The sequence below is a fragment of the Entelurus aequoreus genome, linkage group LG10 (assembly GCF_033978785.1).
Source record: "Entelurus aequoreus isolate RoL-2023_Sb linkage group LG10, RoL_Eaeq_v1.1, whole genome shotgun sequence".
NCBI classification, from domain to species: Eukaryota; Metazoa; Chordata; class Actinopteri; order Syngnathiformes; family Syngnathidae; genus Entelurus; species Entelurus aequoreus.
The window spans coordinates 35,154,252-35,166,926 of NC_084740.1; the positions used below are offsets into that span (position 1 = coordinate 35,154,252).

Sequence of the window (12,675 nt, forward strand, 5' to 3'; positions counted from 1 at the left end):
AAGTATTGAGTATTGTACATGCTCATATTTTTCATTTTCATACTTTTCAGTTGGCCAACATTTCTAAAAATCCCTTTTTTCTATTAGCCTTAAGTAATATTCTAATTTTGTGACACACGGAATTTTGGATTTTCATTTGTTGCCACTTCAAATCATCAAAATTAAATGAAATAAACATTTGAATGCATCAGTCTGTGTGCAATGAATAAATATAATGTACAAGTTACACCTTTTGAATGCAATTACTGAAATAAATCAAGTTTTTCAAAATATTCTAATTTACTGGCTTTTACCTGTATATATATCTGATGTTCAGGTTCACAAAAAAAAAGCTTATTTGGTAATTTAAAGGCACAAACAACATACTATTGTAAAACTACAGTAGGAAAATAAATAACTTAATTTTATTTAGATGTATATATATATTTTTTTTTACGACAAAAAAAGAGTAGATGTTCTTCAATGGCCCCAAGCACAGGGATGACAGTTTGAAGTTGTTTTTTTCTGGCATTTGAATATGTATTTTTTTATGTCATTAAATTTAATATACAGTTAATCTAGTCATGAAAGTTCAATAATTTTGTTGCTTGAATCAAATTAAGAATATTTAAATTTACCGACAACACCCCCCTAACAAAAACATGGTCCCTTCCACCTGGATAGCGGTCGAACGTCATTAAAACTCACCTTTAAGCATTAACACACAGCACCGGCACTTTATAACAAGGATAAGGCAATGGGAAAAAAAGTAAAAATACAATAAATCTATTTATGTACACGTTTGACTTTAGCATCTCATTGCTGAAAACTGTGGTGCGTTCAAAGACATTCGATTAAAGCTAGAAACAGAGCCGACGGTAGTTTTTTAAAGACAGGAGGAGACTTAACTCCCAGGAAGTGCACTATAGTTATAATAATGATGTACTATAATTGTTATTATCTACTGATGAGAAAATTATGTGTCAGCCAATCTCTGCTTTACATAGAAGGAAAACTTGACACATTTTTATAACCATATTAAAGTGAATGACAGGTTGTATGATTCTTGAAATTAATATTCTAGACACTTTATATTGAATTGTTTGGGGTTCATTTAGATATGTAGTACTGTATATAGATACGGTAATATAATTTAAAAAAAGTCAAAAACTTAATTTTGTTTCAAAAAGCTGGTTTCAACCAGACTCATGTAATAATTAGATTTTAAGTGCATGTAAAAAGACCAAGTGTGTGTGTATGGAGTTTCTACTTTGGGTGTAGGGTCAGATGGGGGCCCAGAATTTGGTGCTACGCCCCACTATATAACATCGTAGACTTTGAAGTACCAGTGAGTATGTTGCGACTTATACCTATTAAAGCTTCAGTTTGAGGAACATAGAAAGTGTTTATAAGAGTGTGTGAAAGCTGTGTGGGGGTTTATCTAATCTAATATCCATAAAAATCTAACTAAATAGCAGGAATGTATTTTACCACAACGGTTTGAAATGTAACCCCCGCGATAATCGAGCAAACACTGCACATAAAAAGGGGCTCAGACATGATTTCTATTGACAATCTTTAGTTTTTCTATGAATACTTTAACCAATGGATCCATTCATGTATTTTAATGCACAAAGGCAAAAGTGAAATGTCCTCAAATGTCTTACCTGAACTGATCTGGACCTGATGGAGCGAACCCACGGCCTCATTCTTCCCTCTGCTTTACTGGTTATGACTCGAAAAGCTAAAAAGTAAAATTCCAGATTGACATAAAATATATCAAAAAAGCTGGAGCTCAGACGGACACAGTGATCCCTGGGTGGAGGCTAACACTAGACTGACGATCGATGGTGGAAAGAACAATGAGAGCAGCGGTCCATATTTCCATTCAGTGGTGAGGATGTACTGCGCAGGATGAGAGCTGCAGCATCCACATCAGTGTCCGGTCAGCTGTGGATAAACCAATTAGGGAAGAAAATACTGGATGTGGAATTATCAATACATCCAGCACTAAAGTGACTTCTTGTTGTTGTGCTGTCACGGCAGCTTGCGCTTCACACTGCAACACATGTTACAGGAACAATGAAAAAGGGGTTTTAAATCACTTCACACCTTCACCTTCTTTACTACTTAACAACAATGCATTACCCAGAGGCAATGCAAAGTCCGTTGGGGTTCTACAGGGCTCCATGCTGTGTGAAACATGGACACTTCTTGAATTGCACACAAGCAAAACTATAGTAGTAGTACTAGTTAGTCATACATTCAATTAAAACCATCATAGCTTTAGGCCCAGCTATCCTAGTTTTTGGACATTCCCAACAGCACCAGAAGGTCTTTTGGTATAACAATCATTAAAAAAGGTGACGATTAAGTCATTTCTGCACAAGTTGTTTGATAACCTTTGCAGAGAGCGTAGGCGGGGTCACACGTAGAAGCACTTGTGGTCCCTCAGGTTCCTCATGTAGGCGAAGACCTTGCCGCACTTGTCACAAATGAATGGCTTCTGGCCCGTGTGGATCTGTTGATGTGCCTTCAGGCTGTTGCTCTGGTTGAAGCGGCGGCCGCACGTGTTGCAGCTGTACGGTTTCTCGCCCGTGTGGATGCGCAGGTGGCGGTTCCGGTTGCCCAGGCTGCTGAAGCGCTTGTCGCACGTGTTGCAGCCGAAGGGTTTCTCTCCCGTGTGCACCGCCTGCAAGGGACATGGAACAAAAGTGGGTTTAGTTACTTCCTTTTTTACTTACGGACAAGAGATTTCTTAGTTTTTTTTATTTTTAATAGATTTGCAAAAAACTCTAAAAAAAAAAGTGTTCACATTGTCATTATGGGATATTGTGTATAGAATTTTACCTTCTGGATGCACTGTAAATAAAAGAAATCTTGCACTGTGTCAACTTACCTCAATAAGTATACACTATATACTGTGTATTTAGTTAAGTGCACTCATTTTGACAGTGTAACGCTGTCCCAAATCAATTATTATTATTGGTTGAGTGAGTGACTGATATCTTCTCCCTTTTTCAAATTTGGAAGTGTTTGATAGTCACTTCACGTCTGCTATGAAGCCAAGATGGCGATTATTATTGTAAATTAGCATTTATTTCCCTTTTTTTGTTGTTGACAAAAATAAATAAATATCAAAATGGCCGCTGCATGCTTTGACTTTTTATTATTCAGCCCATTATGCGACAATGTTTGGACAGCCCAGGATTAGAATATCTTCCAAAAAAAACCCAAAAAAAAACAAGGTCAAGAACTGGTCTTCAATCCTTCAATGTGTCTTGAAATTGCTCTGCCTGGTGGTGAAGTTGGTAAATTCCACTTTTATAACCGATAATGTATAATAGATCAGGGGTCCCTAACCTTTTGGAACTCAGGGCCCAACTTTTACTGTACAGAGGGGCCCGGGGCCCACTCAAATATTAACAATGAAATAATCATACTTTTATTTAAATCATATTTAATTATTATAGCTAACCTATTACTACAGTTGAACATGATGAGCCTTGCCAAATGATACAAAATCACGTTTTAATCACAAGTGTTATCATCAAGGCTTAGCTAAGGCTGATTACAAAATCAATAATCCTATATACTGCAGAAAAAAGGACTCAAAACTGATTAAAAAATAATTTACATACATTTCGCAGTGCGGGGGGACAAGCGGTAGAAAATGGATGGATGGATGGATTTCGCAGTGCTAAAATAAATAATTTATATATTCATAATAAATAGTAATGATATGTTTCTTAAACTGTCAGTAAAACTCAAGTGCAAATGTAAATACAGCTTCACCTTTCAGTCGTAAATTGCGCTTAAGAAACTTTTCTATGACTTTATGGTGCGTTCCATTTGTACTAGGAAGTTGGAATCTTCCAAGTTCCTAGTGAGAATTATAACTGTACGCCCCTCGAAGATCGGATTTCCAACTCGGTAAGTCGGAGCATTCTCACCAACCCCGAGTTGGTTTGAAAGATGGCTACTCTGAATGTAATCAATTATTTCCGCTTCTATAATATTCATTTGTTATCACTTCTGATTAGTTTTTGTCACACTAAATCAGCCATATACGATGTATTGTTGGACATTTACCGGGGGTGTATATTGTAGCGTCCCGGAAGACTTCGTGCTGCAATGGGTTTTGGGTATTTGTTCTGTTGTGTTTATGTTGTGTTACGGTGCGGATGTTCTCCCGAAATGTTTGTCATTCTTGTTTGGTGTGGGTTCACAGTGTGGCGCATATTAGTATTATTAGTATTAGTGTTAAAGTTGTTTATACGACCACCCTCAGTGTGACCTGTATGGCTGTTGATCAAGTATGCCTTGCGTTCACTTAAGTGCGTGTACAAACCGCATATATTATGTGACGCTGTTTGTATGGAGGAAAAGCGGACGTAACGACAGGTTATAGAGGACGTTAAAGGCACGCACCCAATATTGATGTCTGGTTGGAAAATCGGGAGAAATTCGGGAGAATGGATGCCCCGGGAGATTTTCGGGAGGGGCACTGAAATTCGGGAGTCTCCCGGGAAAATCGGGAGGGTTGGCAAGTATGCACACCATTAGCTCCAGACTTTTTCTGTTTGTTTGATATTGTCATTACTGCCACAAGTGGTGGAAACGTGTATTACAACTACGGACCACAGCTGAGAAACAGGTATTTTTTGGAGGGCCTGTAGGAGGCGCTCGCAGCCAAACAATGTTTAAGAAACACTACAGATCCAAACTGACCACATATATTCCATGTTTGATCCATGCTTGAGAAGAATGGCAAAAAATGAGAATCTACCTTATGTAACTTGAGGCTGCTATTCTGCGTGAAGGAGCGTAGGCAGATGTTGCAGGAGAAAGGCTTCTCGCCGCAGTGCATCTTCAGGTGACTCTTTAAGTAACTTGGCGACTTGAAGCTCTTCCCGCAGAGGCCGCAGGTGTGCAGCTTGTCCATCATGTGGCCTTGCTGATGCGAGCGAAGCTCCATGACGGAGCCCAAGTGTCGGCCACAGAGAACGCACTCGCACGGGACGCTGGCGTGGTGCGTGTCTAGGTGGACGTCCAGCAAGTCGACGCAGGACATGGCGGCGCCGCACGCCACGCAGGCCTGCGTCTTGTCTGTGACGTGGGTCAGCTTCTGGTGCGTTCTCAGGGCGCTCTTCTGGATGAAGGTCTTTCCGCAGGTGTTGCAGACGAAGGGCCGCTCGCCCGTGTGGATCCTCTGGTGACTTTTCAACGTGTCCGACTGGTTGAAGCTTTTGCCGCAGGTGTCGCAGCTGAACGGTTTCGCCCCCGTGTGGATGCGCAGGTGGCGCTGCAAGTTGCCGTTTATGCTGAAGCTCTTTTGGCAGAACTGGCAGCTGTATGTGAGGCCACGTCTGCACACGCGTCGGCGCGCTCTGACTGCACGTTTGGATGTTCTCGTGTGTCCAGCAGTACTTGCATCTTCCTGCTGAGTGGAGAGAAGGTGGTCACAGCCTTGTACAGCTTATGTGTATCATACTGCACACCTTAAAGGTCCCTTATTACACTCTGTTTAGGCAGTCATTTTAATTTTTGTCAGAGGCTCTACACTAGTGTATTTGATTCTGGAAATATAGTAGTTTAAAAGTGCTTTCAGTAAGCCCTACGCCATGGGGTGTCCAATGTGTGGCCCGGAGGCCCTTTGCAGCCCACAGCTAATTAGGGTATTCTAAATATACAAAAAAAAAAGTTTTTCAAGTAAAAAGGGCAAACAGGTGAAATTTAACAACAAAAAGTTGACTAACAACACAAAGCCGCCATGCTGGCAGTTTTTTCCCCTTATAGCTGTCATTGCTCAAAAAATAATAACAATAAATCCAAATCAATGTTATGAATTATTGCTTTATTCAAGGCAATATTCCAATTTGCAAAACATTTTGTGGGGGAAATATTGCATATTTTGTGTGTTTGCCACATAAAAAAAACAGTTTTCTTTGACAAAAAGTGAATAAAACATGAAAAAATTATGAAAAATGTATTATCGACGGATAAATCTGAAGTTGATCTCGAACGCAGGTGTTAAACTCAAAGTCCGGGGGCCCACCACATAATTTTATGCAGCCTGGAATTTGCGTAAATAAAGTACTTTATCGTCTTACTAAATATATTAGTTTTTCCATTTGGACAACAAATGTTTTATATACAATTATATACTTTTTTTTGTAAAAATACAAATAAATACTTAAATATCTGTCACCTTGACTAATGATTTCAAAGCAAGTTATCCATCAATTTGTACGTAAAAATGTAATATTGAAATGCATAGACAATTGTGTAATAATATCATGAGTCAAATATACATTTCTATTCGGATATTATTCACTATTACAAGCGGCCCTGCATAGACAATTGTGTAATAATATCATGAGGCGATTATACATTTTTATTCAGATATTATTCACTATTACAAGCAGCCATAATTGGGATGTGGCCCTCAATTAAATTGAACTTGACACCCCTGATCGAGAGACTTAAGTGTTGAAAGTAAGAATAATTTAAAAAAGTATGATCTTTTTAAACACTTTTATGAGTGAGATTCTTTTGGAACACAAATAATTGTAGTGGGCCCTTTTTTTACACTGTCATTGCTCAAAAACACAGTAATAATGAATTCAAATCAATGTTGTTATGAAATATTGACCCATTTAAGGCTCCAATTACTTCACATTAAATATTCCACTTAATTTTTTCAGGGAAAATATAGCCCTTTTTTGCCACAAAAACAGGGTTTTGACAAATAGGGCATAAAACATTTAAAAAAAAACCATCTAGTTATTTACACATTACTTTGGCATTTTTGCTTTGATGGCTCTGACATGAGCCTTCCTGGCAAATTTCTGAGCAGCTTGCATTTTCCTTTTTGTTTTTGCTTTAGTGGATTCCGCTTTTGATTTTATAGCCAATTTCTGTCTCTTCGACTCCCTCTCCACTTCTAACTGCTCCAAATGCAAAAATCATAAAGAGTGCAAACAATGTTTATTCTATTAGCTAACTTCCTTTATCTGAATAGCCATTTGTGATTTATAGCATGAAATAAATATATTGCAGTCATGTTTATGTTTCAAAATGATTCAACTACTCAATGTCAAATTAGCTACTGTCTTGTTCTAAAACACCAGTGAAAATGAAAGTTAGCATTTAGACAGGCTATACCAGACCTGGGCATTGTACGGCCCGCGGGCCGCATCCGGCCCTTTGCGCATCCCTGTCCGGCCCGCGTGAGGCCAATCATAAATTACAAAATAAATTTCAAAAAGTATCTATGTCGAGTGTGCAATACAACGGTGCTGCTTTTGTTTTGAAAAGCGTTATTTGTATTACTTCCGTGTGGACGTATACGCGTGTGCGATTGTGAGTGAATTGAACGGCGCAATTACAAATTACAAAATAAAGTTTAAAAAACATCTATGTCGTGCGCGCAATACAACTGTGCTGCTTTTATTTTGAAATGTGTTATTTATGCCGTATGTCCGGGGGGAACCTGTGAGTGAAGGTGCATAGAGACAAGTGATGAGACGCTAAAAAAAGAAAAGTTGATGAGGAATGGCGTGTTTCCAACAAGACATGGACTGCCAAGTATTTCTTTACATAAATTAATGGTAAAGCCGTGTGCTTAATGTGTGGTACACAGGTTGCTGTGTTTAAATATCATTTTAATCGCCACTACACGAAGAAACACGAGGGAAAATACCGGAATGTGTCTGATGAAGCGCGCGCAAGGGAGGCTGATGCGTTGATGGTAAAACTGCAAACCCAACAAGGATTTTTTGCCATATTTCACACCCCCAGAGATGCAGCCGTCAGGACAAGTTTCGTCATTTCTCACAAAAGCGCCAGAAAAAGTAAGGCGTTTTCTGACGGAGAGTTTATTAAGGAGTGCTTATTGGACTTTGTTGCGCTGATAATGCCCGGAGACATTGACTGTTTTTCGCTAACTTTGGATGAGAGCTCTGATGCAGTCAATTAAAGAGACAACCACAGGTAATGACTTGTTCACAGAGGTAAATGTGTGTTGGGACAAGCTGGCAGGTGTGACAATCCAATCCACTTTATTTATATAGCACATTTAAACAACAAAATGTTTCCAAAGTGCTGCACAACAATATTACAAACAATATTCAAATATTATCCTTAGCTCCACCAATGACTGAATAAAAAGAAAAAACAATTACATATAAAACCAATATAAAAAACAATATAAAATAAATATGATTAAAAACTATTTTTAACAACAGATGGTTGTCCAAATCTGATGGGGAAAAATGTTGGATAATGCAGGATAAAGTGACCATCAAAAGCAATCTGCTTTTGTATAAAGTTAAGTTAGGTTAAATTAAAATTATTATTATTATTAATTATTATTATTATTATCATCATTATTATTTATCTTACGGTATATCAAAAATAATATTGAGCAAAATTTAATTGAAATATTGTCGTGTGGCCCTCCAGCAGTGCTCGGGTTGCTTATGCGGCCCCCGGTGAAAATGAATTGCCCACCCCTGGGCTATACTGTAGGAAAAGTCATTACATGTCTGCCACAATCATGTGTGTTCTTAAATGTGTATTCCATGTCGATAGCAGTTTTGATTTGGGCTTACATGGTAAACAACTAAAATGAATGTTTTGAGCATTGTTTTATGCAGACACATACATTTGTCCAAATGTGGCCAAGTAGACGCATTGTGGGTTTCCTGGACGTCGTCTACATCGCTAAAAGAAAAATCTAACTAAGAGATCCTTCTGCCATCTTCCACTAGTTTTTTTAATATATAAATCACCCACTTGAATATTCCCTCTTCTCTTCTACGACTCTCTTGTTGTCATTTGGGATGTCTGTTGTGATTTCCCTTCCTGGTTCGATGACCTGCCCTATCTTGCCTCTGATTGGCCTGTCCCTAATGTTTTGCCCTAATCTTAACCAATACGTGACTCATCATAGTAAACCAACCAACCAACCATGGATGTTCTTATACGTAAACCAACCAATCATCATTGATGTTTCCCATATATTTTGTCCTTTGCCTGTGGAGTTGCTTCGCTACGTAGCTTCGATTTTTAAGTTAATAATTTTTAATGGAAACCCACAGTTTTTACCACTGGATTAATAAAAAACGTACTCATTACGGGAAAACCGTAGTTGTTGGCAGATACGGCAAAGAAACGGATCAAGATTTTAACACATATTGTTGGTCGGAAAAAACGAACAAAAACGGAAATTTAAAAAAAACTTTTTTACAGAGATAAAAAAACGGATTTCAGACTATAGACGGAAAAACACATGCCTGTTACAGTCACATTATACTCCTCATACTAGGATAGCATATTCGCTGACACACAAAATGACTAAACTTACAGCTTCCACGTCTGTAGCTGACCGACTGATAGTTGGCAGAGCAAAGCCCATGTTTTTACAAAACTGCCCTCCATCAATGGGTGGATGAAGTGGGCATAGATTTATTTGATATACAGTATTTATGAATAATGCATTATAATAAATCAAGATTACAATATAAAGTACATCTGCGCACATTCCCAGCTAGGCATTCATGCCCCTTCTCCTTTCTGATTCAAATAGTAAAAAGAGAGTGCAGACCTACACTCTTAAGAGTAGTCCTGATGTCTCAGATGGTGATCAGGATTACCCCCAAAATGTAATCACTTGTTACTAATCCCATTTTTGATCATAATGTGGTCATAACATTCTGAGCTATCTATAACAGAAAGAAAGAAACTGAGTGAAGCCTCTTATCAGTCATCCACTCTCTTTGTCTCTGTGGGTGTCGGTGGGGCCGCAGAAACAAACAGACAAGTTGAAACGCATATTGTAAACGTAATTAACAGTAATTCCCACACATTCATTTATTTGTGGCGGCCCGCCACGAAAGAATTATGTCCGCCACAAATAAAATAAAATTAAAAAAAAAAATTTAATTTTTTTTTAAAAAAAATAACATTTTTTTTTTTTTTTTTTGTCCTCTTCAGCTTCTCAGGCAAATCATATAGTTGATGTAGATGCCCATATCGGCTGTTCAGATTTACTTAAAAAAGAGAAGTGTAGGATACTTCTCTTGTTGCCTTATTTGTATTTGACTTTATTAAATGTATTTATATTAGAAACACAACATGTGTATACAACAAAGGGTGCAAAGTCTGCAGGCAGTAGGAAACACATGGTTAAGTGTAGGGAGTAAAACTGATGGCAGTCTAAAGTTCAAGATTTTTGGAGCGCTTTGTTCAGTGGATCAGATGTTTGATGAAGCTCTGTGTCTATCTACCACCACTACTGTTTTCTGTTTATTTGTTACTGACTGTGGCAGGACACCTCTGCCTCTGTTTCACTTTATGTTGCTGGTAAATAATATGGTTGTAGTAGTAGGCTAAAGTTAAATTATTTAGTATGCACTAATTAAAGGGGTCTTTAAGAGACATTTTAGCTTTTATATTTTATAAGATATATTTTTTGTAGGAACCACAATTAATAGATTTCAGTGAATAACTTATTGTTCAAATCTGTATATAAATATGTACATAAAGTGTTGTAATTATATTGTAAAATGGATGGATGGATGGATGGATGGATGGATGGATGGATGGATGGATGGATGTCCGTTTAAAACAAAACTGTTATTATTAATTAGTAAGTATACATTTTTTGAGCCTTTTCAGAGAAAATCATATCATTGTAGTAAATTGTGCAAATTACTCGATGATGTCATGGTGACCACGTCCATAGCCACGCCCCCACAGGTATCTTGGCAGTTTATGGGAAACACTGTAATTAACCTAGTAGAAATTATCCCAATCAGCCCTAAAATGTCTTGTTCTTTATTCCATTTCTGACATTTCCTGAAAGTTGGACAAAAATCCGTCCATAACTTTTGAAGGTATTTTGTGAACTAACTAACTGACAGACAAAACCAACAGCAATGATACATAAGGTGCTAGTGGAGGTAATAATTTGTTTTATGGCAATTTGAAGAGATAGGCTCAGCACCCCCAGCGACCCCAAAAAAGGGACAAGCGGAAGAAAATGGATGGATGGATGAATAGAAAGTGGTTTAATGGCGCCATCTCCAGGGGAAAAAGTATTTTGGCTACAAATCCAGCAGAGGGTGCTGTTGAACAAGTCAAATTACTGCAGATTTTCCCAGCGGGGTCGTGCCTTGATGTGGTTTGACATAAAATACTGTGTCCATGTGGTTATTAATGTGTAAAATTGAATGCATTTATTAACTGTGAGAGTTTAGAGCAAGGGTCTCACATTCATTTTAACTGGGGGCTGCTGGAGGTAGAGTCAGGGTGAGACATTTAAAATGACGTATTAAGCATATTACTAAATGTCTTAAATATTCTACCAGCAACTAAAACAGTGACCCTGAGCTACGGTAGGCCTTTAATCATTACAAATGTAAGATTGAAAGTAAAAATGGCATGTTTTTACACTGTTGAGTTCCCCAGGAGACACTTGCTTACAGAAAGTTGCTCTTTGTCTGGCACACTGTGTGTTTGTTGTGCTGTTATTTTGTGTTGGCGGTTGTGTATGTTCTAGTGTTCTTGCCAGTGGGATTCAAGATTGCCATGATATATTTAATTCTTAGCCGCCCAGGGTACGCAGGCAGCAATTACTAGAGATGGTAATTATGCTATTTACGGGACGGCGTGGCGAGGTTGGGAGAGTGGCTGTGCCAGCAACCTGAGGGTTCCTGGTTCGATCCCCACCTTCTACCAACCTCGCCACGTCCGTTGTGTCCTTGAGCAAGACACTTCACCCTTGCTCCTGATGGGTTGTGGTTAGGGCCTTGCATGGCAGCTCCCGCCATCAGTGTGTGAATGTGTGTGTGAATGGGTGAATGTGGAAATAGTGTCAAAGCGCTTTGAGTACCTTGAAGGTAGAAAAGCACTATGAAAGTACAAACCCCGTTTCCATATGAGTTGGGAAATTGTGTTAGATGTAAATATAAATGGAATACAATGATTTGCAAATCCTTTTCAACCCATATTCAGTTGAATATGCTACAAAGACAACATATTTGATGTTCAAACTGATAAACATTTTTTTATTTGCAAATAATCATTAACTTTAGAATTTGATGCCAGCAACACGTGACAAAGAAGTTGGGAAAGGTGGCAATAAATACTGATAAAGTTGAGGAATGTTCATCAAACACTTATTTGGAACATCCCACAGGTGAACAGGCAAATTGGGAACAGGTGGGTGCCATGATTGGGTATAAAAGTAGATTCCATGAAATTCTCAGTCATTCACAAACAAGGATGGGGCGAGGGTCACCACTTTGTCAACAAATGCGTGAGCTAATTGTTGAACAGTTTAAGAAAAACCTTTCTCAACCAGCTATTGCAAGGAATTTAGGGATTTTACCATCTACGGTCCGTCAAAGGGTTCAGAGAATCTGGAGAGCAGCTAAGCCCGTGACCTTCGATCCCTCAGGCTGTACTGCATCAACAAGCGACATCAGTGTGTAAAGGATATCACCACATGGGCTCAGGAACACTTCAGAAACACACTGTCAGTAACTACAGTTGGTCGCTACATCTGTAAGTGCAAGTTAAAACTCTCCTATGCAAGGCGAAAACCGTCTATCAACAACACCCAGAAACGCCGTCGACTTCGCTGGGCCTGAGCTCATCTAAGATGGACTGATACAAAGTGGAAAAGTG

The 12,675-nt window shown here is 38.5% G+C and overlaps 1 protein-coding gene across 1 annotated transcript in view; it reads right to left on the bottom strand.

Annotated features, from left to right (window-relative positions):
- Window positions 1-1,541: 1,541 nt before the first annotated feature.
- The window catches only part of si:dkey-182i3.10 (zinc finger protein 845), a 48,006-nt gene continuing 36,872 nt past the window's right edge, over window positions 1,542-12,675 (bottom strand). Inside the window, exons 16-17 of the mRNA XM_062061875.1 lie at window positions 4,769-5,422; window positions 1,542-2,671 (exon numbers count right to left, since the gene is read on the bottom strand). Of these exons, the coding sequence (XP_061917859.1) occupies window positions 2,405-2,671; window positions 4,769-5,422 (921 nt within the window). The 3' untranslated portion in view covers window positions 1,542-2,404. The remainder of the gene's footprint in view (window positions 2,672-4,768; window positions 5,423-12,675) is intronic.